Below are 27,139 nucleotides of genomic sequence, written 5' to 3'. Positions count from 1 at the left end.
GGGTTTCACTGTGTTAGCCAGGATGGTCTCAATCTGCTGACCTCGTGATCTGCCCACCTCGGCCTCCCAAAGTGCTAGGATTACAGGTGTGAGCCACCGCGCCTGGCAGCCATTGCCATTACTTTAAAACCTTTCCCAACTTGTGCCCGGGTATCAATGGCAATGCCCTGATGTCCTCAGTAAATAAATTTGTTAAAGTATTTTTTTTTTTTTTTTCCGAGACAGAGTCTTGCTCTGTCACCCAGGCTGGAGTGCAGTGGCGCGATAATCCACTCACTGCAAGCTCCACCTCCTGGGTTCACGCCATTCTCCTGCCTCAGCCTCCCGAGTAGCCAGGACTACAGGTGCCTGCCACCACACCCAGCTAATTTTTTTGTATTTTTTTTTTTTTTTTTTTTTTTTTTAGTAGAGACGGGGTTTCACCATGTTCGCCAGGATGGTCTCAATCTCCTGACCTCGTGATCCGCCTGCCTAGGCCTCCCAAAGAGCTGGGATTACAGGCTTGAGCCACCGCACCTGACCCTGTTAAAGTATTTTCTAAGCTTCTTTGAAAACGGAATCTCTTTGTGGTTGCTGCTGATAAAACTCCTTTAACCTGACTATTGCTCTAAGTCCTAATTGCCATATTTATATTCCCATTGTAGAGTGTTTGGAGAGAGTGTTTGAGCTCTTTTGCTGGTGTTAAAAATGCATAATGAAAGATGGCAGAGAGAAGCGTATTATATCCAATTCATGAGTTGTTTGTATTAACAGAAAGCTTATTTTAATCACTTAACGTTGATTTGTCTAATCACAGTAGAGCTATTGATTAGGAGCCTGACTTTCAGATGGTTGACTTGTGAATGTATTCAATATGGTGAAATATGGTGTTGATATACGGCTGCAGATTTTAGAGGTGTCATTAACAAGGTATAGGAGTAAAATAGGGGTTACAGTATTCCTTACTCAAATTCTGTATGTGCTAGAGCTGGCTGGAGTCTGTGGCATGCTCATTGGTGTAAGTTGGTAAGGACTATGCTTTTTGCTCCACATCTCTTTGTGGGGTAGCTAGTCTCTTGAGCATTCTTGATCAGAATGGACTGGAATAATTTAACTTTGGTACTTTTCCAGGCTATTAGTATTATCTAATGAGTGGCTTAAAGATACCAGAAACACTGACTGAGGTCTCCACTTGCTTCTGACTGAATGAATGGGAGCTTCTAGCCATTGAATAAGAGGCAGTAGCCAATGTGTCTTATTCTGAATGGTCCAGGTTGACTTCTATAAGAGAAACACTCAGCCTTTTAATTGCTGAAGGTCTGACCCATAGACTATAAGATTACACATTCTTAGCCTAGGTTACATTTGAACTAGACTGCACCCACTGACAATATATTCAGTTCAGGTGTTAACTCACGTGGATTAGCATCTGGCCTGTCCTATCTCTGAATATAGGTTGACACGTGTATTGGAATCTCTGACTAGTCAGAAGATGTTCTTAGTTATATTCTCAATACTGAGGAATTTTTACTTGTAGAAACTGAAGGCTCAGAAGAGGATGATAAAGAAAATGATAAGACTGAAGAAATGCCAAACGATTCAGTCCTTGAAAACAAGGTATGTTGTTAGCCACTCAGTACTGTTGTCAGCCTTTTTCTGTTTTTGGGAGACTGGAGCTCAGTCTTGTTGCCTAGGCAGGATTGCAGTGGGGTGATCATGATCATGGCTCACTGCAGCCTAGACCCGGGCTTAAGTGATCGCCTCACCTCAGCCTCTCAAGTAGCTGGGACTACAGGCTTGTGCCAACACCCCCAGCTAATTTGCAGGACTGTAGCTTACCTAGTTTAGGCACGATTATTACTTTTTTAAGAGATAGAATCTCTGTCTCTGTTGCCCAGGCCGGAGTGCACTGGCATGATCAGGGCTTATTGTATCTTCAACCTCCTGGGTTCAAGGAATCCTGCCTCATCTTCTCAGATAGCTAGGTCTCCAGATGTCTGCCACCATGTCTGGCTAATTTGTTTTCTAATTTTATTTTGTTTAGACGGCCATCTTGCCATGCTGCCCAGGCTGGTCTCAAACCTGGCCTCAAGTGATTCTCCTGCCTCAGCCTCCCAAAGTGTTGGGATTATACGCATGACCTACCATGCCCAGCCCTAGACATGATTATTTTATAGATAACTGTCTCTTGGTTATGGATTAGGGACCCTTTATTCATGCCTAGGATGGGCGGATATATTTGATCCTGGGGTTCCTGTGTTAGTATGTGAGCCAACATTTCACTGTTAAAATATCAGTGACATGGTCATGACTTAAGACAGTATGTGGACCCGTTCTCTGGATTTTAGGGAGAAAGTCCAAATTTTGAATCGCATATCAACTTCTTTTAAGCTATGCTAAGTTATACATTTAGCTTTGTATTCAAAAAAGATGCCTATCTTTTTATTATTTGGTTATACTTTAGTCTCTTCAAGAAAATGAAGAGGAGGAGATTGGGAACCTAGAGCTTGCCTGGGATATGCTGGATTTAGCAAAGATCATTTTTAAAAGGTAAAACTCTTGGTGCTTCTAGGCTTGGGTTGGGAGCTTGGTGGTTAAATAGAAACCAGTTAAGGTTAGAGAGGTACTGTTAAGGTTTTTGATCAATTTTCCTTCTTTTAGGCAAGAAACAAAAGAAGCACAGCTTTATGCTGCCCAGGCACATCTTAAACTCGGAGAAGTTAGTGTTGAATCTGGTAATGCATTTTCCATTTTATACTCTCCTACTCTCTTCAGCTCCCTCGTTCTTCCTCTAATAGATTCTCTGGAACCGAACTTGATCTTTAAAAAGATAGGTCTGCGTTCCCTGTAGACCCTGGAACAATGAACAGTCTCTTCCAAGTGGCACTCAGAAAGTCTTCCAGTAGGTTTGTTTTGTTTTGTTTTTTTGAGATGGGGCCTTGCTCTGTCGCCCAGGCTGGAGTGCAGTGGCGTAATCTCGGCTCACTGCAACCTCTGCCTCCTGGGTTCAAGCGATTCTCCTGCCTCAGGCTCTTGAGTAGCTGGGATTACAGGCACCCAACACCATGCCCGGTTAATTTTTGTATTTTTAGTAGAGACGGGGTTTCACCATATTGGCCAGGCTGGTCTTGAACTCCTGACCTTGTGATCTGCCTGCCTCGGCCTCCCAAAGTGCTGGGATTACAGGTGTGAGCCACCACGCCCAGCCTCAGTAGGTTTTTAAAAGTCATTTTGACATTCTTTATAGCCAAGGGTCTTGGAAATAACTATAAACAAAAATGAAATGTTAAATATGGATGCATTTCCATAGGATGGGTCTGAATTCTGGAAGTATTTTATGTTAAATGCTGTCCATTTACTTGCTCTTTTTCTCTTCATTAGAAAACTATGTGCAAGCTGTGGAGGAGTTCCAGTCCTGCCTTAACCTGCAGGAACAGTACCTGGAAGCCCACGACCGTCTCCTTGCAGAGACCCACTACCAGCTGGGCTTGGCTTATGGGTACAACTCTCAGTATGATGAGGCAGTGGCACAGTTCAGCAAATCTATTGAAGTCATTGAGAAGAGAATGGGTGAGTGAAGACGAGCTGCTTCATGGTGATGTTGGATCCAGCAATTAAGGAAAAAAACAGTTCTTTTTTGCGCCATTACTAATCACTTCATTCTTTTTAGCTGTACTAAATGAGCAGGTGAAGGAGGCTGAAGGATCGTCTGCTGAATACAAGAAAGAAATCGAGGAACTAAAGGAACTGCTACCCGAAATTAGAGAGAAGATAGAAGATGCAAAGGAGTCTCAGCATAGTGGGAATGTAGCTGAACTGGCTCTGAAAGCTACTCTGGTTGGTTCCGTTAACATTTTGGTAATAGCATGTTTGGTACCATTTATGTTAATGTTCCATTTGCCAGGAACTTTTCATCATGACTTGGTTTCCAGGGAGTTGGTGGGCTCATCTAATTATTCCTATCAAATAATGCAGTGGTTAAGAGGAAATACCCTGGAGCCCCAGTATCTGGGTTTTAATTCCATACTTATGTGTGGCCATGGGCATTCTCTCCCTCAGTTGACCGATTTGTAAAATGGGGATAATACAGGTTGAGTATCCTTACCTGAATGCGTTGAGACCAGAAGTGTTTTGCATTTCAGATGCTTTTGGATTTTGGAATACTTGCGTCATACTCAACAGTTAGATACCCTTAATCTAAAATCTGAAATGCTCCAGAGAGCATTTCCTTTGAGTGTCAGTCAGTCCTTAAAAAGTTTCAGATTGTTGGATTAAGGGATGGGATGCCCGACCTGTAGTACATATGTGTAAAATATACTTCTGACAGTACTGGAAAAATACACATTTCTTAACAAATGTAAGTTGCTATTTCCATTTCTAAGAACTCATTTGCATAAATTAATGAGGCATTGAGAGGCATTCACCACAAATTGCCTGGTTCTGTTTTTGGCACAGAGCTTTTTACCCTGCAGGTAGGATATAGAAGATTTAGTTTATTATGTACACTCTATGTAGAGACTGTGCTCTGGGTGGCTGCTAGACAGGCATAGGTAGGCCAGGGGCAGATCTTGATACTATATGGAGGCCACTAGCATTTCAGATCTTAGTCAGTTGTTTGGATGGTGATGGGTACCTGTTATAAGGCTGTGGGTGGTCTGGGTTCTATCTTCAAACCAATTTGGATTTGTCATTTCTCACAGGTGGAGAGCTCTACTTCAGGTTTCACTCCTGGTGGAGGAGGCTCTTCAGTCTCCATGGTGGGTATTCAGGTGGTTTTTTGGTCATTAAGTCTCAGTGTTGGCTCACGCCTGTAATCCCAGCATTTTGGGAGGCCAAGGCAGGAGGATTGCTTGAGGCTTAGAATTCAACACTAGTCTGGGCAACATAGTGAGACCTTGTCTCTGAAAAACTAAAAAATAATAAAAGCCTCAGCATTGATCTCATATAGCTTGTACAATTGCTAATAAAGTCTTATTTTGCCAGATTGCCAGTAGAAAGCCAACAGACGGTGCTTCCTCATCAAATTGTGTGACTGATATTTCCCACCTTGTCAGAAAGAAGGTAAGTCTACATGTGGTATTTATTTTCTACCTTTTCCTCAGACTCCATTTTTAATACCTTTCCTATAAACCCCTCCCTATAGTTGGTGCATATAAGACACTTATTTTCCAAAGGTGGTAAGGATTTGTCAGTGGAGACTGTTTTGTTTTGTTTTGAGACGGAGTCTTGCTCTGTCACCCAGGCTGGAGTGCAGTGGCGTGGTCTTGGCTCACTGTAACATCTGCCTCCTGGGTTCAAGCGATTCTCCTGCCTCAGCTTCCCAAGTAGCTGGGATTACAGGTGCCTGCCACCACACCTGGCTAGTTTTTGTGTTTTTAGTAGAGACGGGGTTTCACCATACTGGCCAGGCTAGTATTGAACTGCTGACCTCGTGATCCGCCCACCTCGGCGTCCCAAAGTGCTGGGATTATAAGCGTGAGTTACTGCCCTCAGCCAGGGAACTCTGAACTCCTGTTCTTTTTCCTGACTCAAATTTGTACAGTGATTACCATTCACATCTCCTCACCCCAACCCTATCTCCCTGTGCGTCTGGTAGAGGGGCCTGAAGTGATACGGTGGGACAGATTAATTTATTCTAAGAGTACAGGTTGGCATCTGCCTGTGGCTAGGGAGAGAGACCCTTAGAGTTGTGAATCCTGGTGTTCAGGATCTTTGCACCACAAGGGTTAAGGAAATGTTTTGCAGTTGTCTTTTTAAAAACATTAAGCACATTTGTGAAGCCCTCACAATTATATCTTTAGAGGAAACCAGAGGAAGAGAGTCCCCGGAAAGATGATGCAAAGAAAGCCAAACAGGAGCCGGAGGTGAACGGAGGCAGCGGGGATGCTGTCCCCAGTGGAAATGAAGTTTCGGAAAACATGGAGGAGGAGGTGGGCAGTTAAGCAGGGCTTAGCCTCTTGCCTCATTCCTTGTTCTCAGGACCTGGGGAAATCAGTCCTCCCAAGTGCATGCTCCCCACCTTGACCCTGCTAACGATTGTTGAGTACAATCCTCACAGAAAATGGTACTTGTTAAGGAAAACAGTTTGGTTATGGGAGTGTAGGATGACTCACTGACAAATGGAACCTGTATATTATAGGTCCCTCAATGAACATATGAGAAGGCACTTGATTGGCAAAACCATTAGGTCACTTCCTTCCATGTGATACGATTATTGGCTGTCAGCCCCATTGTCACAGAGTATTCAAGAAATACTTCGTGGTCACTGCCCTCTTAATATAGGGAGCAGCAAAGCAGAGTTTGGGTGACTTGTATTTGCTTCCTCTGACTGAGGCCTCAGTTATATAAGACAGAATGGCTTAAACTAGGCTCACTCATGCCCAGGCTCTATTTGTCTTCCAGGCTGAGAATCGGGCTGAAAGCCGGGCGGCAGTGGAGGGGACAGTGGAGGCTGGAGCTACAGTTGAAAGCACTGCATGTTAAGAGGGGGCACAGCCCTCCTAAGGGAAAGTGTTTTTGTATATAATGTATTTTTTCACTTTTGGAGGATTCTTTTTGTATAACTTCAATAAAGATTGTAAGCAAAGGTTGAGGCTTTGATGGGTTTTTTCGTAATTATTGGCTGAATCTGCCTTGGAGCACTCCTGGTTTTATATATTAGCCAAAGGTTTTGTTTTGGCCTTCTGTACTGATCTGTGTTCCTGATCCTAATTCCTATCTGTCTAACGTGGAGGTGATCAAGTGTGGCTGTAGGCCTTTGTTTTCCAATGGTGCTATATTCTGTTTTCAAACACTTCACTGAACCCAGCTGTCTTGCAAACCTTCAGTGGTGCTGTCCCTGGATGGGGGCTACAAAAACAAGACTTGGTGAAGAACTTGCTCTTCAGTGCTGAAAATAGATGATGGACTTTGGCTGTGAGCCAGGCCTGGTATGGTACTTGTCCTATATCCACCTAGTCTTCATGTGGGGCTATAATTCTGTCCTGGAAAAAGAACTCTGAAAACCTGGGTCGGGGGAATGATTCCTAAGGAAAACGGTCTGCATTTGAGCTCTGGTTTGAATGTAGCCAAGGGGACTGATGGTGGACACTTCAGATGTGGTTGGAAGCATATGTGGGGAGGCTGGCTGGTTGAGTTTTGTTATTTTCTGTATAGAAAGGTTGAGATATATCAACACTTGGAATTGTTACCCATCTGCAGAATTGACTTCTCAAATAAAGATGCTAAAAATCTCCTTGTCTGGAATTATGTTTAAAGATCTTACAGTGGGATCTTAGGCTGCTTTTTTTTTTTTGAGATGGCATCTCGCTCTTGTCACCCAGTGGAGTGCAATGGTGTGATCTTGGCTCACTACAACCTCTGTCTTCTGGGTTCAAGAGATTGTCCTGCCTCAGGAGGCTCCCAAGTAGCCAGCACTACAGGCTAATTTTTGTATTTTTGGTGGAGACAAGGTTTCACCATGTTGGCCAGGCTGGTCTCGAACTCCTGACCTAAAGTGATCTGCCCACTTTGGCCTTAGGAAGTGTTAGGATTACAGGCGTGAGCCACTTCACCTGACTGCCTGGAGCATTTCTGTGTGCAATAGAGGGTTTCAAAGGCAGAAACGAGCCCACCAGTCCAAGGATGCTGGTGGTGAGGGCACTAGTATTAATGTTAGACCCTTCGTGCTCTCACTGGTGTCTAGGGTTCAGGGCTCACTTGAGACTGAACTGCCTCTGACCTGACCCTTAGTTTAAGTACCAGTTAGGATCTGAATTCCAAACAATGCCTGCCATATATCACCACTTCAATTTAGTAGTCCTGACACCCATAGGGCTGCTTTGTTGCACTTGAGGCGAAGTAATGGCCGACCTCTCAATTCAACCCCATTTTTCAGACTAAGTTTTTCTGGGCTGGTCACAGTAACTCATGGTTGCAGGATCTCTGGCTTATCCTGGCTGTGGAGTTTCTTCCTGATGATGCCCTTGCAGTATATGTTCCAGGTCCTGAGGCTCTTTCCCCCGTTTCTTGGTCAGGACAGTCATGATGTAGTTTACTCCCAGGCACTTGACCTCTGGTTGGCACTGGGATCTAGGGCTAGGCACAGTATCTAAGCTAGATATCACATGTGACCCCTGGTTGGGGGAACAATCTTGGGCTGGGGACCTATCCCAGAATCGAAGTACGTAAGGCCTCAGGAGCTTCCTGTTTATGGGTACATTGAGAACCTGAAAGGTTTCCTGGCAGAAATACTGAGGAAACGGATTTAAGTTTGGCAATAAAACTGGCTTTACCAAAAAAAGCAGTGGGAACTAGGGGGAATTTAAAGTTGCTTTAGTTGGAATTAATGCCCCCTAGTCACCTTTTGGAGAACTTCATAAGTGCCAGACAGTATCACAAATACCTGACAAACTCATTTAATCCTTAATCTGTTTTACAAAAACAGGTACAGAAAAGGACTTACGGGAGGTGGTAAAGCTGTGGTTGGAACTCATTTTCTGTACTCAACTGCTAGTTGCTTCTAGACCCAATGTCAGAACATGGAGTAGTAAAGCTGTAGGTCTGGAAATAGGCCCCAGTCCTGTGCATGTTCAGATGTTCATCTCCACATTCACTTGGGTTCCGAAACTCACTGGGGCAAGTCAGAACTGTGGTGAGGGCCCAGACCCTCATATCTATCCTTGACTCCACTGAGGGGCTCTTCTGTACGAGGTGGGGGATCAGCAAAGCCAACTGCGGGGGTGAGGAAGTTGGCTTCCAGTGAAGATGTGCTGGACACCTGTGGAACAGGGAGAAGCCAGGTTTTGAGCAAAAATGTAAAGGTTAAGCACACAGGTTTTAGAGTTAGGCTTCCTTAGAGTTTCACTGTGAACCAAGTTAACCTGGTCCTGCTTTGATTTCCTTATCTGTTACATAGTAGGACTTCATAGAAATGTGAGGATCAAACAAGAAAGTATTGGTAATGACTGGCACACAGTGGTCAATAAAGGCTGGCTATTAGCCATACAGCTATTAGCCATACCAGCCACACCGGTATGGGTATCTGTGGTGTCCCCAGCTCTGGGCCCTCACCGGAGGTGGGTGCTGGTACTCATGGACATTTGCTGGATTGATCTCTGCCAGTGTCTGGACAGCTGCATCTCTTGCATTCACCAGCCGCAGAAAGAGCTCAGCCTGACCTGCCTGGGGAGAGATGAAATGGTATTGCGCTTGTACTTTGATGTATGCCCAATCCCTGCGCACCACACTCACCTGAGGAATCCCATTCAGCTGCCCAAGGCTAAGGCTGGGGTCCAGAGGAAGGGCCCGAAGTGGGAGGCGCCAGCGGCCACTTAGCACCCGCTGATCGTGGTCAAATAGTCCAAGTGAGACCCAAGCCTTTGGCTGTGCTGCCCTAGCCCATGCCAGCCCCTGCCATACCTGCAGCTCACAGACCAAAGATACTGATGGTGAGGGTGGTAGTCTGTAGAATAACCAAAAAGCAGTGTCAGAAGCCAGAGCTACGGTCCCTTCCTAGGACTTAGCCCTTTAGAGCCAGTGGCCTCTGTATACAGATGAGAAAACTTAGCAGAATGGTGAATAAGCCTCAATTGTGGCACAGTACCAGAGTCATGATCCCCACCTACTGACCTGGGCACAGGCTGCCTGCTGGCAAGGATGGCACAGTTGCCCATGGGCCCAGGAGCAGGAGGTGGGGGCAGGCAAAGGGCTGGGGGCAACGCTGTGGTCCTTCCTGTATCCTGTCCATCGCGTGCCAAGCCAGTCCTTAGTTGCACCCAAATCCAGGAAGCCTCAAGGCCCCGCAGGAAATCATAGAAAATGACCAGGCCAGCCCTGGGGAACACAAGTCTTAGCACAGAAATATCCAACTCCTTTCAACCTCCCTCCTCTCAGGCAGGTCCCTAACCCTATCTGGTTCTAGTGGGCTTCCTTAACCAGCAGTGCTGGCCAAGTCACAAGAGGATGTCAAAGGTGGCACGGGCCTCACCCAGGATCATAGGGTGCAGGGCCCAGCACGTCCGATGTGGGCAGGAGGAAGTGTGGGTCCAGGCCCAGGTTTCTGGTCATTGTTCCAGGAAGCTGTGGCTGTGGGGAAGAGAGCTGACTCCTCCAGAAAGCCTTGTAGCTGCTCATGTTCCCCCAACTGCTCAGAGCAGAGCTGCCTCCAACCTGTTCCCCCAACCCACCCCGTGTCCTCACAGCCTTTCCCCCACCCAAGAACTGAACCTCCGAGAAGCCTGGAAGTGGTGGCAGCGGTGGTGCCACCGGCGGCGGGAGGAGTGGGGGATCTCGCCTCCCCTTTGGTTGTAGGCTGGCATCCCCCAGGAGTCGCAGATCCTGGGGCCCTAGGAGCAGAAGAGTTAGGGTGCCCCTAAGTTGGACAAAGCAGGCAATTAGCTGATACCCCTCCCGCAAGAGTTGGGCCCACAAATGGGTTGGTGGAGCCCTGTGGATACAGGGACACACACGTGCAGACATGAACTAGGGGAGTCACAAACACGGGTCTTGTTCCCCATGCACTGTCTGCCTGAGCCAGGCCTGCTGGGGAGAGAGAGGTGGAATGGGATAGGGTTGAGGTGCTCACTGACCCAAGGGTGCCCGACCCCTCTGCATTTGCAAGGCCAAGATTTCTGCCTCCAGGCGCCGGTTTTCAGCCTCCACTACTGGGAGCTCCCCTGAGGTGGCACCTGCCCTTCCTGCGATGAACAAGTGTGACCTGTCACCTTTGACCTCTGGTGACTGGCCGCGTCCGGCTGTGAGCAGCTCTCCAGCGCTAAGGCTCTTCGGATAAGGCTAGACTTGTCAGCTCACATCCCATCCACAGCCACAGGCCCTCCCTCGAGTTCTTTTCTCCTCCCAGGAATGACCACCGCTGGCAAGAGGCCCTCCTGTTCACCTCTGCGGGTCTGCGACCGCTGCAGCTCCAGTGCAGACGCCTCCAACTGCAACTGCCATATCTGGCCCAGCACGCCGGGGTCCCGGCCCCCGTCTCGAATGTAGGCCTCCCGCAGGGCCCTAGGGAGTGGGGAACAGGAAGGCCGTCTTTCCAGAACTGCTCAGCGCTTCGCCCTATGCCCATCTCCGGCCCCGGCCCTCACCGGATTTCGGCAGCCAGAGTTCCCGGGTTGGCCTTTAGCACTGGAGAATAAAGTTCTGCCTCTCGCCGGGAGCTCAGCGGGTTCCTGGGGTGGCAGGCGACGCGCAGGGAGACGGTAACGCATCAGAGGCCCCGGAGCCCCAGCCAGCCCGCCCGTCCCGCCCCGGAGCCCCAGCCAGCCCGCCCGTCCCACCCCGGAGCCGCATGTTCCGGGGTTCCGCTTCGTCGGGTCTCACCCTGGCTCCGCCTGCAGCTCCTGAATGCGGGCCCCCAACACCTCTAGAGCTCCCCGCGTCCTCCCGGCCTCAGCTTGTAGTTCTCGAATCTCCTGCTCCAGGCCGAAGAGGCGGGACATCCCGCCCCGTGTACAGGCCACAACTTGGAGGCGCCGGCTCAGTTCTGAGGGAATGCGGGCCGAGTCAGAACCGGCCCGGGCAAGCTTAAGCCAAAGGGCAAGGGGCAGAGGAGGTCCTTGGTCCCCATCCCCCATCTCCTTCACCCTCGCCGCGTCGCTGCAGGGCCCGGCTCTGCGCTTCCATCTCCGCCACGCGCCTCGCGCGAGTCCTGAACAGCGCCCGCAGCCGCTCGCTGGGGCTTCCCACCGCCTCCGACATGGGACTCTGAGGCCGCGCCTCGGAACGCGTCCAGGGCCCCGCGAACACCCTGGGGACCTCTGTTATCCAGGGCCGCATTTCCTGTAGGGATAGCCGCAGCCACTGCACCTGGAGGTAACAGCGATCCGCGATCTCTGTGTGGGCAGAATCTGTCCCAAGTATGATCTACAGGTTTGGGGAAGACGCTCAACGTTTTGAGCCCTGGGGAAAGGTAGGTAGCTGTACCTCCTCTGTTAACCTCTTTAGAGCAGATTTACTGGCCTGCTGGTCTGGGAGGCCCTGGGGTTCTTGTGGCACGCCCTGGAGTTCTTGTGGCACAACCTGGGGACAGGGTGTAGTAGGATGAGGAATCATAAAGGTCCTGGCTCCTTTGAATCCCCACCCATGGCCATGGAGGCCCTTACCGCGGCCCGCTGGGGTTCAGTGGCAACTGACGCCTGTGCTCCAAATGTCATCTCTTGGGTCGGGTGGCCAATGCAGAAGCGCTGAGTGTGGGTGGCCAACAGAGCTGAGGAGCGGAAAACCATGTCACAGGTCCCACAGGGCAGGAGCGCTGGCTCCCCAGAGTGGGAGTCCATGGGATGGGACCTGTTTCCTGAAACCAGCCAAGACCTGCAGAAGGGATCAAGGGCAGGGGAAAGGCAGAGGAGGATGAAAGAGACATAAAGCCAGAGGCAGAGAGGAAAGGCCAGGTCTATTAGGTCTGTGAGATCTTCAAGTTTGTTTGGGGAGAGCCTTAGCTCCCTGGACAGCAACCACAGGGCTGGGCAGGTCAGGAAAATGGGTGGGGAAACCTGGGCCATTTGGGAGGAGCCACTGGCTTGAAAAAGTGTTACGAAGTCTGAACGTGGGCAAGTCTCTAACTGTAGCTTGGTTTCCCTGACTATTAATAAAGAGGAAAAAACAGCTGCCTCCTAGACTACCTGTTCCCTTATCACTTACTACATCATTGGTCATTTAATAGCCTCTAAAAGGCAAGTGTCATCTTTTTCATTGCTGTACTCCCAAGTGGATGTAACAGTTTGCACCATTCTCCAATCCAGAGAACTGCCTGGCAAAGGAGGCACTCTGACCTTTCCAGCACTCTGCCTGGAAACCATGTCGCACCAGGGATAGCAGTCTCTCCCTAACTCCCATTCCCTGATTCCTCATTTTTCAGCTGTAGACGGAGATAATCAGCACAGCCCAAGAAATGAAAGCTGTGGGCGAACAGAATGAATCTATCAGATGAGGGAATCAAGTCCAGAAAGAAACCCCTTCTCTCTCCCAAGGTTGGCCAGAAGCCAGAAAGGCCCTGAACTGTTGGTGAAATTGTTCACTCCACTCCCACTCCCAAAATATATGCAGGAGCTCTGAGGTGATCGCATATTTCTTAAGAAACCCTCTTTACTTTTTTTTTTTTTTTTTTGAGATGGAGTCTCGCTCTGTCGCCCAGGCTGAAGTGCAGTGGCACGATCTTAGCTCACTGCAATGAGCTCTGCCTCCTGGATTCACGCCATTCTCCTGCCTCAGCCTCCCGAGTAGCTGAGACTACAGGTGCCCGCCACCACGCCCAGCTCATTTTTTCTATTTTTTAGTAGAGACGGGGTTTCACCATGTTAGCCAGGATGGTCTCGATCTCCTGACCTCGTGATCCGCCTGCCTCGGCCTCCAAAGTGCTGGGATTACAGGCGTAAGCCACCGCGCCCGGCCAAGAAACACCCTTTTCTTTTTCTTTTTTTTTTTGAGACAGTCTCGCTCTGTTGCCCAGGCTAGAGTGCAATGGCGCGATCTCGGCTCACTGCAAGCTCTGCCTCCCAGGTTGACGCCATTCTCCTGCCTCAGCCTCCCCAGTAGCTGGGACTACAGGTGCCTGCCACCACACCCGGCTAATTTTTTTTTTTTTTTTTGAGACAGAGTCTCGCTCTTTCGCCCAGGCCAGAGTGCAGTGGCACTATCTGGGCTCACTGCAAGCTCCACCTCCTGGGTTCAGGCCATTCTCCTGCCTCAGCCTCCTCAGTAGCTGAGACTACAGGTGCCCGCCACTGCGCCCGGCTAATTTTTTTGAATTTTTAGTAGAGACGGGGTTTCCACTCTGTTAGCCAGGATGGTCTCGATCTCCTGACCTCGTGATCCGCCCACCTTGGCCTCCCAAAGTGCTGAGATTACAGGCGTGAGCCACTGCGCCTGGCCTTATGCCTGGCTAATTTTTTGTATTTTTAGTAGAGACGGGGTTTCACCGTGTTAGCCAGGATGGTTTCGATCTCCTGACCTTGCGATTCGCCCGCCTCGGCCTCCCAAAGTGCTGAGATTATAGGTGTGAGCCACCACGCCCGGCCGAAATCCCCTTTTCTAAACAAGACACGGACTTAAGACATTTCCCTACTCAGTACCTAAAGCCAAGGTATGACCCACCAGCAGCAAGTTACAAAGTGTTCAAAGTATGTCATCTCAGTTCAGCTTAATTCCAACTGACATAAAGTGTACATTTTTAGAAATATGTTCTCAGAAAACAAGTAAATGGCAAAGCCCAAATCGAAACCTACTTTTCAACAACTAAGTCTGTCCCGATTTTCAATGGTTAGACTTTTGACTGGTTGACTTTACAATGATGCAACAGTGATAGGCATTCGGTAGAAATACTACTACCAATTTTTTTTTCCCCCCAAGAGACAGGGTCTCACTCTGTCATCCAGGCTGGATTGTAGTGGTGCCATCATGGCTCACTGTAGCCCTGAACTGTCTTGGAATCAAGTAATCCTCCTGCCTTAGCCTCCCAAGAAGCTGGGACTACAAGTGCGTGCTACCACGTGGACCTCGCTATTTTGTTTCCTTTTTTTGAGACAGTCTTGCTCTGTTGCCCAGGCTGGAGTGCAATGGTGCAGTATGGGCTCACTGCAACCTCTGCCTCCTGGGCTCAAGCAATTCTCCTGCCTCAGCCTCCTAAATAGTTAGGATTACAGGTGCTTGCTGCCATGCCTGGCTAATTATTTTTTATTTTATTTTTATTTTTTGAGATGGAGTCTCGCTCTTTCTCCCATGCTGGAGTGCAGTGGTGCCATCTCAGCTCACTGCAAGCTCTGCCTCCCGGGTTCATGCCAATCTCCTGCCTCAGCCTCCCGAGTAGCTGGGACTACGGGCACCCGCCACCATGCCCAGCTAATTTTTTGTATTTTCAGTAGAGATGGGGTTTCACCACATCAGCCAGGCTGGTCTCGAACTCTTGACCTCAGGTGATCCACCCGCTTCAGCCTCCCAAAGTGCTGGGATTACAGGCATGAGCCACCACGCCTGGCCGGACCTGACTATTTTAATGTTTTTGTTTTTTTGTAGACACAGGTCACTGTGTTGCCCAGGCTGGTCTTGAACCCCTGTCCTTTTCTTAGATCACTGTCTATTCTCTCCCCTACTGGGCTGGGCACTCCTTGCATCCTCAGAGCCTTGCATAATGCCTGGGACATACAACAGGGGCTTAGAAAGTATTTGTTGAATGGGCCGGGTGCAGTGGCTCACGCCTGTAATCCCAGAACTTTGGGAGGCTGAGGCGGGCAGATCACAAGGTCAGGAGATCGAGACCATCCTGGCTAACACGGTGAAACCCCATCTCTACTAAAAATAGAAAAAATGAGCCGGGCGTGGTGGCAGGCGCCTGTAGTCCCAGCTACTCGGGAGGCTGAGGCAGGAGAATGGCGTGAACCCGGGAGGTGGAGCTTGCAGTGAGCAGAGATCGCGCCACTGCACTCCAGCCTGGGTGACAGAGTGAGACTCCGTCTCAAAAAAAAAAAAAAAAAAGAAAGAAAGTATTTGTTGAATGAAAAAACCTGCTTCCTTCACTAACCATTCAGCTAGCATCGTCCAACTCTCCCCCAACCCCCAACTCCAAGTTCTTATTTAGTAGGAAAACAGAAAAGACTTCCCTTAAAATATGTACACTGGTAAATACATGGGCACTAAAAAACAGTTTCAGGAAAAAAAAAAAAAAAACTTAGTTTCTGACTTAATTACTGGTAATTTATTGCACAGGTTTATCTGCATCAAAAAAGTATCTGCTAAAAAGAGAAACAGCTGTGTCTGAATTCATTTTTTCCCCCCAACTTCTAAAAATATTTCCCCTAAAAAAGAATCCACTCATCGAATTTTAAAGAAAATATACTTCTTACACAAGACATCCAAACTGATGCAAAATATTTATTCCAAGTTAGTTATTTTATGCAGTAGTTTCCCCCTCGAGACTTGTGATAACCACATCTTTTAAATCTGTAAATAATGTTATCAAAATAATCTTAATCTTTGAAATCTCACAAAAATTTATATTTTACAATCCACCCTGAATATCAAGGCTGCAAGAATAACACAACATTTCCTATATCCAAATATTTTACAGCTGTACCCAAAAAGGAAAAAGAAAAAAAAACAAAAACAAAAAAACAACCAAAAATCCACATATGCTTGGTTAAGGGCTAAAGTTACCCGAGCAGCCAAAAATAAAATAAAATATCCAAATTATTAGCATTAATTTAATACAATTATAACTTCAATAGTCACGTTGTCATTGACAATGATTGCTTGATCACAGGGGTGAGTGCCCCAAGGGCTGGTAGTAGAAGCTGTTGCTGCAGACCAGTGTCTCCTCTTCCCTGCACTGCCAGCTCCTACCTGTGCATTGCCCCATATATACTGGGTGTGTATGTGTGTGTCTATGTGTGTGAGTGTGTTTAAAAAATCTGTCCCACCACACAAACTTCTCTCTATTAAGCAGATAACAGGGAAGAACAACAACAAAAGCAAAACAAGCCAATCGCTCTCTCTTTGGGATATGATTATTTCCCTTGTGAATGAAGTACTCAACAACATAAGAAAAGGAAAAGAACGATTTCTTTTGTATACTCCCTAAACACACAGAGTTTACTGGGTCAGATTTAACTGTAAGCATTTATATGCCTACTTCCAGGCATCGTCATCTGATGTTTCACTGCTACTGGTTTCGGTGTCTGAGTCCTCAAACTCTGCTTTGCAAGTGCTTCTCCAAGGGGAGAACAGGCTGGAACTGCGGCTCTGCAAGAAGCCATTCTTTCCAAAGCCATTTCTTCTCAGCTATGGTTAGCATGGGAGAGAAAGAAAAAAGAAAAAAATATCAATGACTGTACCGACCCATAAGCCCTGGGAAAGGCCAGACCTCAATTCAATTCTAGGTAGAATGTGGGGTGGGGGGTGCTTCTAAGAGACCCTCTAAGATCTCTTATAGCAGTGCTTTTCAAATTTTAATTTATGAGTCATCTACGCATCTTTCAAAAATGCAGATTCAGATTCAGAATGTCTGGGATGGGGCTTGGTCCTTATTTCTTTTTATTTATTTATTTTTTTGAGACGGAGTCTCGCTCTGTCACTCAGGCTAGAGTGCAATGGCACAATCTCGGCTCACTGCATCCTCCGCCTCCTGGGTTCAAGCAATTCTTCTGCCTCAGCCTCCCAAGTAGCTGGGATTACAGGTGTGCACCACCATGCCTGGTTAATTTTTGTATTTTCAGTAGAGATGGGGCTTCACCATATTGGCCAGGCTGCTCTTGAGCTCCTGACCTCGTGATCTGCCTGCCTCGGCCTCCCAAAGTGCTGGGATTCCAGCCATAAGTCCTTATTTCTAACAGAGTTCTGAGTTGCAAGGTCTCACATCAGCTTGTGCCGTGCTCCTTTTAAGGACTTGGCCAATGTACTTTGTGCTGTAAATATAGGCCACCAGAAGTTCAAGGATTTTTATAGAAACCCCATTTGTCTTGTTCACCCTAAGATCTAGCAGTGTTTTATTCAGAGAAAGAATCCAAGCAACTGCTGGATAAACTGACACAAGCTATTTAGCTTCTTAGCTCTGGCCAGAGGACCAGGAAACTACAGTGCAGAACAGGAAGCAGAGGAAGGTGAACCTGCTTCCTTAAAGACCAAGAGCTCAGACCATAACTCTGGAACACAGCCTTGTGGTTCTGATAAGGAGTTAGAGCTGTTAGGATGAAAGAGCGTACTATTTCTTGGAATCTGCTAATCACTGCCCCTTGGCTTTTGTATCTAACACTGGGGATCCTTATTTCCCAGGCAGATTTAGGGGCCCCACTACATTTCTACTAAGGTAATTTTTTTCCCCCAGATCTTTCTCTCACATTAAACTAGGGCTCCCTCAGGGCAAGGACTGTCTTGACTCCTTATTCTCCTGGTTACTAACTGGTCTCTAGGAAGAAGGTTTACAACATACCTGCTCTGTCTTCATGTGGAACTCTTTGAGCTCATCCTCTGTGAGAGGAAGGCAATTCTCATCGTTTTCAGGATATTCCTGCCAACCCATAGCTTTCAATAACCTGGTGGACGCAGGACAGGTAAAGAGAATACGACATCATTAAGCCTAAGTGAACAGCCCACCACTTTTCACAGAAAACATTTCTGCCCAGGGGCAATGGATGTTAAACAAGGAATTTTGTTTTCCTCTCTGTGGGACAAGCTTTAATTGTGGCTACTTGGGTGCTGTAAATAAATGGAGGCTCTTCACAGTTGAGAGAGGAAGAGCTACAGAAGAGACAGTAGAAGCAAAACCAAGACAGTGTAAGGAAGAAAGAGAGCACTTGCAGTCTGGTTTTTTTTTTTTTTTTTTTTTTTGGGACGGAGCCTCACTCTGTCACCTAGGCTGGAGTGCAGTGGTGAAATCTCAGCTCACTGCAACATCCGCCTCCCGGGTTCAAGCCATTCTCCTGTCCCAGCCTCCCTAGTAGCTGGGATTACAGGCGCACACTACCATGCCCAGCTACTTTTTGTATTTTTAGTAGAGACAGGGTTTCACCATGCTGGCCAGGCTGGTCTCGAACTCTTGACCTCAAGTGATCCACCCACCTCGGCCTCCCAAAGTGCTGGGATTACAGGCATGAGCCACTGCGCCCGGCCTGAAGTTAAAAATATTAAAGTATTGGAAAGTAGACTGTGGAAAAGATGGCTGAGTTTGAGAGAAAATGCTTGATGAGCAACAGGCCAACCTGGGGCATACACAGAGAACAAGTTATGATTGGGTCACTTCTCTCTGCATGTGGGACTCTATCTGAGATATCTTCTCCAGTATGTTCAAGGTCCTTAAAGGTCAGACACTGCATGCCCTGTGATGTCCTCCTCACTTACCTGTGCTCTGCTTCTAGAGAGTGTGAGAGAACTTCCCCTTCTTCCACTACAGGGAGGGCAAGACCATTTTGATGACAGCCTTCCTCCCCATTTTCCTTTGGTTCAGGTGTGCTGTTGTCCTCCAACTGCAATAAGGAAAAGGAAGGACACACTTGGTTTAAGGTTCCTTTGTAGTAATATAAGCAACCTATGAAATCAAGGACTCACAACCCAGGAAAGTGTTTTTCAAAAGACAGCCTCAGCCCATAGATTTTTTCCCCATTTACAAATGAGGACCTGCTGTATCAACAAACTGATTCTAAAGTTTTAATGAAAAGGCAAAGATCCAGAACAGCCAACACAATACTGAAGAATAAAACCAGAGTATTGATATTACCTGACATCAAGACTTACCACAAAAGCTAGAGTAATTAAAACAGTATGGTAACAATGCTCATAAGAGGTGTGGGGGGAAAAGTGTGGTGCTGGCAGAAGATGACACAAATAGTCCAATGGGACAGAATAGCCCACAAATAGACAACTGATCTTTGACAAAGGAAATACAATGGAGAAAAGATAGTCTTTTCAACAAATGATGAGGGAACAATTGGACAGCCACATTAAAAAAAAAAAAAAAATCAATCTAAACAAAGACCTTATAGCCGTCACAAAAATAAACTCAAAATGGGTCACAGACCTAAATGTAAAACACAAAACTATAAAACTCCTATAAGGATAATATACAAGAAAACTTAGATGACCTTGGGTATGACATTTATTTATTTATTTACTTACTTATTTGTGGAGATCAAGTCTCACTCTGTTGCTCAGGCTGGAGTGCAGTGGCGCGATCTCGGCTCACTGCAACCCCCGCCTCCATGTTCAAGTCATTCTCATGCCTCAGCCTGGCATGTAGCTGTGACTACAGGTACATGCTACCATGCCCAGCTAATTTTTCTGTTTTTAGTAGGAACGGGGTTTCGCCAGGTTGGCCAGGCTGGTCTCGAACTCCTGACTTCAGGTGATCCGCCCACCTCAGCCAACCAAAGTGTTGGGATTATAGGTTTGAGCCACCGTGCCTGGCCTACAATTAATTAGGCTGGATTTCATTAAAATAAAAAAAATTTTTGCTTTGCAAAACACTCTGTCAAGAGAATTAAAAGACAGTGCAGTTGCTCACACCTGTAATCCTAGCACTTTCGGAGGCCAAAGGTGGGAGGCCTGCTTGAGTCCAGGAGTTTAACACCAGCCTGAGCAACATAGCAAGAAGCTATCTCTGTAACAAATAAAATATTAGCCAGGCATGGTGGCACAAGCCTATAGTCTCAGCTACTCGGGGAGCTGAGGCTGGGGGATAGCTTGAGGAGGGGAGATCGAGGCTGCAGTGAGCTGTGATCATTAATGCCACTGCATTCAGCCTGGGCAACAGAGTGAGACACTGTCTCAAAAACAAATATGGCTGGCTGGGCATGGCAGTTCACGCCTGTAATCCCAGCATTTTGGGAGGTGGAGGTGGGTGGATCACCTGAGGTCTGGAATCCAAGACCAGCCTGACCAACATGGTGAAACCTCATCTCTACTACATACAAAAAAAATTCCAGAAAATAGTATACTCTTTCATCCTCACAGCTCTAATTCCTTATCAGAACCACAAGGCTATGTTCCAGAGTTATGGTCTGAGCTCTTCGTCTTTAAGGAAGCAGGTTCGCCTTCCTCTGCTTCCTGTTCTGCACTGTAGTTTCCTGGTCCTCTGGCCAGAGCTAAGAAGCTAAGTAACTTGTGTCATATGGTGGCACATGCCTGTAATCCCAGCTACTTGGGAGGCTGAGGCAGGAGAACTGCTTGAACCTGTAAGGTGGTGGTTGCATTAAGCCGAGATTGCTCCATTGCACTCCAGCCTGGGCAACAGAGTAAAACTCCATCTCAAAAAATAAAATAATACAAATAAATAAATAAATAAATGAATATGGCCACATGTGGTGGCTTATGCCTTTAATCCTAGCACTCTGGGAGGCTGAGACGGGCAGAACACTTGAGGCCAGGAGTTCAAGACCAGCCTGACCAACATGACGAAACTCCATCTCTACTAAGAATACAAAAATTAGCTGGGCGTGGTGACGGGTGCCTGTAATCCCAGCTACTCGGGAAGCTGAGGCAGGAGAATCGCTTGAACCCGGGAGGCGGAGGTTGCAGTGAGCCTAGATCGTGCCACTGCACTCCAGTCTGGGTGATAAGAGCGAGACTCTGTCTCAAAATAAATAAATAAGAAAGAATGAAGAGTCAAATCACAGACTTGGAGAAACCGTAGTCAAAGACACATCTAATAAAAGGACTATTAACTAAGATATACAAAGAACTCTAAGAACTCTTAAAACTTAGCAATAAGAAAACAGATAACCTCATTAAAAAATGGGTAAGGGACCTGAACAAACACATCAACAAAGAAGATATATAGATGAATGCTCCACATCATATGTCATCATGGAAGTGCAAATTAAAACTACACACCTATCAGGAGGGCCAAAATCCAGAACACTGATAATATCGAATACTGGTGAGGATGTGTAACAACAGGAATTCTCATTTATTGCTGGTGGGAATGCAAAATGGCACAACCACTTTGGAAGACAGTTTGGTGGTTTCCTGACAAACCAAACATGCTCTTACCATATGATCCAGCAACTGCACTCCTTGGTATTTACCCAAAGGAGCTGAACTTATGCCAACACAAAAACCTGCACATGGATGTTTACTGCAGTTTTATTCATAGTTGCCAACACTTGGAAGCAACCAAGATGTACTTCAATAGGTGAGTGATTACTAAAATAAACCCGAATTTAAAATTTTTGCTGAAAAAAGGATTAAACTCACTTTACTATGTGGTCTAGAAGGCAGTTACATCTACAGATAGTATCTCTGTACATTTAAAAATCTTGCCACATCTTTATCCTTTAAGAAGAAGAAATCACATATGTATCAAAGGAAAATTCCTAGGCTACCCCAGAAAAGGCGGATGCTCTTACATCTTCCAGCTTGTCACAGTCTCTGTTCTCTGAGAAGTCTCCATTCCGGTCATCCTTCAGAGTTTTCAGGAACTCACTCTTCCTGTCGGTGGTTCGGCGGGTCAACTTGGTCAGACGAGAGGAGCTGATCTCAATTGGAGGGGTGGTGCTGGAGGGACTCTGGGCAAATACCACAAATAGGTTGCTCCTGACAGCAAAGAGCAAGAACTGGGGTTCTCTTCTACTAAGGGCTGACTTCAAGAATCTGGTAGCCTATTTATCACTCTGTCTTAAACCAAACAATCCTTTTATTTAAGAAGTTCAAACTTTAGTTTTGCAGGGTTTATACAGTTAAGAGCAGCTGGCTTACATGGCACCTCTTTGATCTTTCTACAGACATCAGCAGAATGCCAGTCTAACATAGGATGACCTTGGTCCACCACAGAGCATCTACCCCATTTAGCCACTGCCCACTTTTGGATGCTAACAGAAAACATCAATAAAGAAACTATTCTCAGCTAAATATACCTACAAAACAAAGTGTCACAGCTATACATATTACACTTGTTATCTAAGTGAACGGGAAATGGCAATTTCAGAAAAGACTGTCCTGCTTTATCCTCACTCACCTCTTTGGGAGAACTCAGAGCTGCACCACTAGCCAGTACCACTGGTTTGGTAACAGAGATTGGACTGGTAAAAGCAGACTCCCGGCTAGAGGAAAGGGATCCTGACTTGTGCTCCATCCTATTAGCTTTCCATGCATTAGGCTACACAGGATGAAAGAACAAGTCAGTCAGAACAAGCACACAAACAGAAGCTCAGCTTATAAAATCATAAAGCAAAGAGTGAAATGTTACATGAGAACATAAGTTTCCAGGGCTTACCTGTCTTAACATGTTTGGGAAGTATGCAACCTCTTTCGGAGGTTAGGCACGTCAAGGAAAATGGTAGATGGGATACAGAAGAGCCATCGGACATTAATAGTGACTTCCCAAAAAGAGGGCTCTAGTTCAATAGTTCAATGAGTTTGGGAGGTGCCAGCGTGAAAAAATTTCTACAAGGTTCTTCACTGTGCAATTTCTCAAAGCACTTAACTGCACATAAGAATTTGAGAGGGAGTTATACAGCATTTTCCAAATTTATTGAATCCCAAAACGTTTTTTTAGTAGTGTTTGTTAACTTTGGATGTAATCCTGATAGCCCACAAAGTGCATCACAAAATTGCTGCTTTCCAGGAACTCTGATGGCAACAGGCTAGTTCCAGGCCAGTGTGGCTATTATAAATGGTTGAACAATCCTGATTTATTTAGTCTGGAGGCCCGTCTACTCAACTCTGCAGGGTCTGGGCCCATTCTGTCACTCTGGCCATAACCCCAACTTTGATGGAAAGCTGGAATACTGAGTTACCACACTGTCTGTCCAAGGAGACCAAGGAATATGTGGCTATTTTTCCAGAATTAAACACTTAGAACTGAGGACCTCCAGGACAAAGGGGCCTGAGTGAAATGGATTCCCTTCCTGGTTGCTTTCTTGATTGATGGGTATTAAAAGAAGATACAATAATAGCTTTAGGAACGGAATTAACTTTACCATCTACCATGTACCAGGTGATGGTCAGACTGTTTTATTTAATTCTTAAAGCAATCAGGAATAATAATTGTTATGCTGACTTTTAATAGAGAATGACACTGACAATAAGAAAGTTCCACAATTTGTTCAAGGTTATTCAGCTAGTAAATGAAACCACCTTTCCACTATCCCAAAATGCCTCCACAAAGAACAAGCAAGCAGGTAAGAGAAACGATGACCCAACCAGAATGAAGATTAATTTTTTTCTTGCATTGATAAAAATCTAAAGATGGTTGCTTGTGTCAGGTTAACTCTCAAAGATGATTTGTGGCTTCCCCTGAGTTGTAGGGTTACCAGATGTCCTGTCTTTAAAACACTGTCACTTCAGAGCACAGAAACACTTGGGTTTCTGCCACAGTAGTACAAAAGATTTACTCTGTTACATAAAACAGAATATCTACGTCTCTGCCAATTTTATTTCAACTTAATTTTCAGTAACTTAAACCCTATAGGATAGCTAGACTACCCCCTGGAAAAATCATTATGCCCTACATCTGTTTTTATTAGATGATTATATATGTAAAAGTCCATTAAAGTGAATTGTATAACCAGTTTTTTGTTATTGTTGTTTTTAAATGTTCTCTCCTTTTCCTCTAAATTCCGAATCAACCCTAGCTTGCTCCACTTCAAAATCTTCTTCTACTGGACTAAAAATTCTAAAATCACTGGGCTCAAACTTTCTCCCATCTCCTCTGCTGTTTGCCCCTCAAATTCAAAGGAACTTCCTCCTCCCTTTCTAGCATTTATTTGTTCTCTTTCCTTTTGGGTTTATCAAATATGCTAACCCACCTTATTGAAATCAGGAGAAAAAGGCCAGACTTATTTTCCCTCAATCTTATATATCACCTTCTTATTGCCAAACTTCTGAGTAAGTCAGTATACAGTATCTTTCACTCGCTGATTAACTGCTTACTGCTTAGTTCCCTGCAATACTCACCTCTATCCCCAATTTTAGTAAAACTCTTTCATAAATAACCAAAACTTTCATCCTTATATTACAAAGGCCAGCTCTAAAACACCTGTCTTCTTTGAGAAATGCGATATTGCTCATTATGAATATTTTCTGAACCTGTCCCTTCTTGATTTCCTGATGCTTCACTCTCTCAGTTCTCTCTTTACCTCTTGAATTCCCTTCTTTTCAATGGATGTAGGTATACTAGCATTCCAGACTCAGTACTCTTCTTCTGTAATCTGTTGAACTAGGTGAACTTCATTACAAAAAGCAATTACTTATAACTGTTTCAGTTTAAAATGTTAAAATTGTGTAGACAATATGTAAAATTGCATCTCTACCTACTTTAACTTCTCTCCTATTCTTTTTAGTCAGGCCTCCATCAAGTCTGACTTCCCCATCCACTTTCACATACCAGCCATACTGAACCAATATGGTTCCTTTACTCCAAACATACCATACTCTGCATCCATTTTCTGGGTAACAACAGGTCCCCTCTGCTGAGAACGCCCTACCTACTTGCTTTCTAATGAACTACTGTACTACTGTTTTTAAACGTCCACTTACTGAGTAATTAGGATGTTTCAAAAACTATATTCCAAGTACTTGCTCCAATTTACTGTCAAGAAGAGTTAAGCAAAATCTAATAACTTGCTTAAGATCACAACCCTAGAAAGTGTCACAAAGATTTCAACTTAGTTAAGTTTGAGTCAAAAGACTAAATTCTCAACTTCCTCTTCTAGTCTTCATCCTTCAAGACAGGAGGCATTCTGGAACAGTAGAAAGAGCCCTGGTTTTGAAGTCAGACCTGGGTTAAAAGCCTGACTCTATCACTTATTAGCTATGTAACCCCACAGTATGTAATTCTCTATATCCCAGGATTAAAAGAGTAAATGCTTTAATATGTGTAAAAGGCCTAACCAAGCAACATAGTAAGATGTCAACAAATGGCAGTTCTCTTTATCATGTATTTGAATCCCAGTTATCCATAAAGACTTTGATGACCCTCCCCAGGTAGAGAAATACAACTTTTTTTTTTTTAATAACTGTTTCTTCACTAGACAGTAAACTCTTTGGGGATTACAGGCCAAGTATTATTTTGTGTCTCTAGTGACACAGTGTTTACTACTCAGATACTCAATAATTATTGCTAATGTTTAGATAAAATGAATGGATGGATAAATCAACATCTGCTTATTAGTTATCTTACCTCTTCCTCCCTCTAACATCTCATATCCTAGGTACCCAGAACCACAATCACATTTCCTGAAACCTGACCTTCCATATCTACCCCAATTTCCCAGGGAAGAATGTCTTCTGTTTTCTTTTGCTGCCTAATTTGCCTCCCACTATCTGCTATTACCACCTCCCTTCTCTGCCAACTGTCACCATTCCTCTTCAAGCTTCAAGAGCAGCCTTTATATTAGTTTTCCAATCTTCATTCTGCCCCTGACTCACAACAGGGCTAAAGTGATCTTAAGTTTTGTATCATAATTTTTATCCTTGTGAAAATTTTTTTACCTTTTATGAGACCCTTGAGGACACAATGACATTTTCTTACTCATTTTTATATTTTCTGTAGTCCTGCAGAATGCTTGCAGACATCTTAAAGTAACACTTAAGAAAGTCTTTATAAACTCGCAAGAAATGGGACAAACATAAGGTGTGCTGGCAGGTTGGTAACAATAGCTACCATTTATTGGCACTTATTATATGCCAGTTTAAAAGGTATTTCATAAAATTTTCTCATTTACTCCTCACAAAAAAAAGGGGGTATTGTTATGTCTATTTTATAGAAGAAGAAACTGAGACTGGGAAGTGAAGAAACTTGCTCAAGGTCGTAAGATGAAGAAGGTGTAAGGTGGAATCTGTCTATTCCATAGCCCGGCAGTTAACTTCCATGCTCGGCTGTTTCTTTGTAATAGTTGCTCTCTTCACTTGAATTCACATTCTTTCCCTTCTACATCAGAGGAAAATAAACCCTAAGTATCCTAAACCCTTTTCAAAGATAATTGTACTTGTCAGTTAGTTTTACTCCCACATATTTCTTCTTGGCCCATGGTCCTTTAATGATCTCTTCTCTTCCAAGTACAGTCCAAGTTGCTTCCAGTGGCTTCTTCCAACAGACTTCCTCATCCATTCACTTATCTTTTCCACCACCTATATTCTATCCAGTTCCTTTTACTGTCAAGGTTAAAAGGTGCCACTACCTCCACATATTTCCAAAAGCCCTTGAAATACTGTTTCAGCCCTACTTTATTCCCTAAAAACATCAACTCAAAAGTCTCCTAAAATAATCACTAAGGCTTTTTTTCAGTTATTTTCCTCAACTTGTTACCCCTGTTGCTATTGCAAACTCACCCACTTGTATTTCTGTGATAGTTTACCATTTTTTTTCTGAACTACAGTTTCTCAGTACTATCCCATTCTTTACTCCTCTTCTTCTATCCTCTTCTCTTCTTCCATCCTCTTCTCTTGTTTATCTAATCTACCTTGAAAACTCCAATCATTATCACTAGAATAATAATTCCCAGTGAATTTATTCAGAGGCAGGGCACGGTGGCTCACGTCTGTAATCCTAGCACTTTGTGAGGTCAAGGCGGGAGGATGGCTTGAGCTCAGAAGTTTGAGACCAGCCTGGGCAATATAGTGAGACCCCAATCACTATTTTAAATAAATAGATGAAAGAAAAGAAAGAAAATTATTCACAGAGAGGATGGCATACGCCAGAAGAATAATTTCTTCCTGGGTAAGAGAAAAAAGGGGCAATAAGATG

The 27,139-nt window shown here is 45.3% G+C and overlaps 2 protein-coding genes across 15 annotated transcripts in view; one reads left to right on the top strand and one right to left on the bottom strand.

Moving 5' to 3' along the window:
• The window catches only part of NASP (nuclear autoantigenic sperm protein), a 35,019-nt gene extending 28,454 nt beyond the window's left edge, over nucleotides 1–6,565 (top strand). For all 4 annotated transcript variants that reach the window (XM_024247403.3, XM_024247391.3, XM_054535487.2 and 1 more), the window contains 9 exons: nucleotides 1,517–1,596; nucleotides 2,444–2,529; nucleotides 2,641–2,714; nucleotides 3,361–3,549; nucleotides 3,650–3,816; nucleotides 4,680–4,736; nucleotides 4,963–5,040; nucleotides 5,781–5,909; nucleotides 6,382–6,565. In XM_024247403.3, coding sequence (XP_024103171.1) covers nucleotides 1,517–1,596; nucleotides 2,444–2,529; nucleotides 2,641–2,714; nucleotides 3,361–3,549; nucleotides 3,650–3,816; nucleotides 4,680–4,736; nucleotides 4,963–5,040; nucleotides 5,781–5,909; nucleotides 6,382–6,462 — 941 coding nt within the window. In that variant the 3' untranslated portion in view covers nucleotides 6,463–6,565. The remainder of the gene's footprint in view (nucleotides 1–1,516; nucleotides 1,597–2,443; nucleotides 2,530–2,640; nucleotides 2,715–3,360; nucleotides 3,550–3,649; nucleotides 3,817–4,679; nucleotides 4,737–4,962; nucleotides 5,041–5,780; nucleotides 5,910–6,381) is intronic.
• The window catches only part of GPBP1L1 (GC-rich promoter binding protein 1 like 1), a 90,989-nt gene that overhangs the window by 15,442 nt on the left and 48,408 nt on the right, over nucleotides 1–27,139 (bottom strand). For 2 of the 11 annotated variants that reach the window (XM_054522969.2, XM_054522938.1), the window contains exons 8-24: nucleotides 22,409–22,549; nucleotides 21,801–21,959; nucleotides 18,799–18,923; nucleotides 17,891–17,993; nucleotides 16,595–16,743; nucleotides 12,075–12,282; nucleotides 11,896–11,991; nucleotides 11,556–11,778; nucleotides 11,293–11,455; nucleotides 11,058–11,141; nucleotides 10,856–10,974; nucleotides 10,548–10,655; nucleotides 10,186–10,304; nucleotides 9,947–10,044; nucleotides 9,589–9,792; nucleotides 9,031–9,421; nucleotides 6,661–8,737 (exon numbers count right to left, since the gene is read on the bottom strand). In XM_054522969.2, the coding sequence (XP_054378944.1) occupies nucleotides 8,588–8,737; nucleotides 9,031–9,421; nucleotides 9,589–9,792; nucleotides 9,947–10,044; nucleotides 10,186–10,304; nucleotides 10,548–10,655; nucleotides 10,856–10,974; nucleotides 11,058–11,141; nucleotides 11,293–11,455; nucleotides 11,556–11,778; nucleotides 11,896–11,991; nucleotides 12,075–12,282; nucleotides 16,595–16,743; nucleotides 17,891–17,993; nucleotides 18,799–18,923; nucleotides 21,801–21,959; nucleotides 22,409–22,549 (2,640 nt within the window). In that variant the 3' untranslated portion in view covers nucleotides 6,661–8,587. 11 annotated transcript variants of the gene reach the window in all.

This window comes from Pongo abelii, chromosome 1 (assembly GCF_028885655.2).
Source record: "Pongo abelii isolate AG06213 chromosome 1, NHGRI_mPonAbe1-v2.0_pri, whole genome shotgun sequence".
NCBI classification, from domain to species: domain Eukaryota; kingdom Metazoa; phylum Chordata; class Mammalia; order Primates; family Hominidae; genus Pongo; species Pongo abelii.
This window is presented reverse-complemented; position numbering and strand designations above follow the sequence as displayed.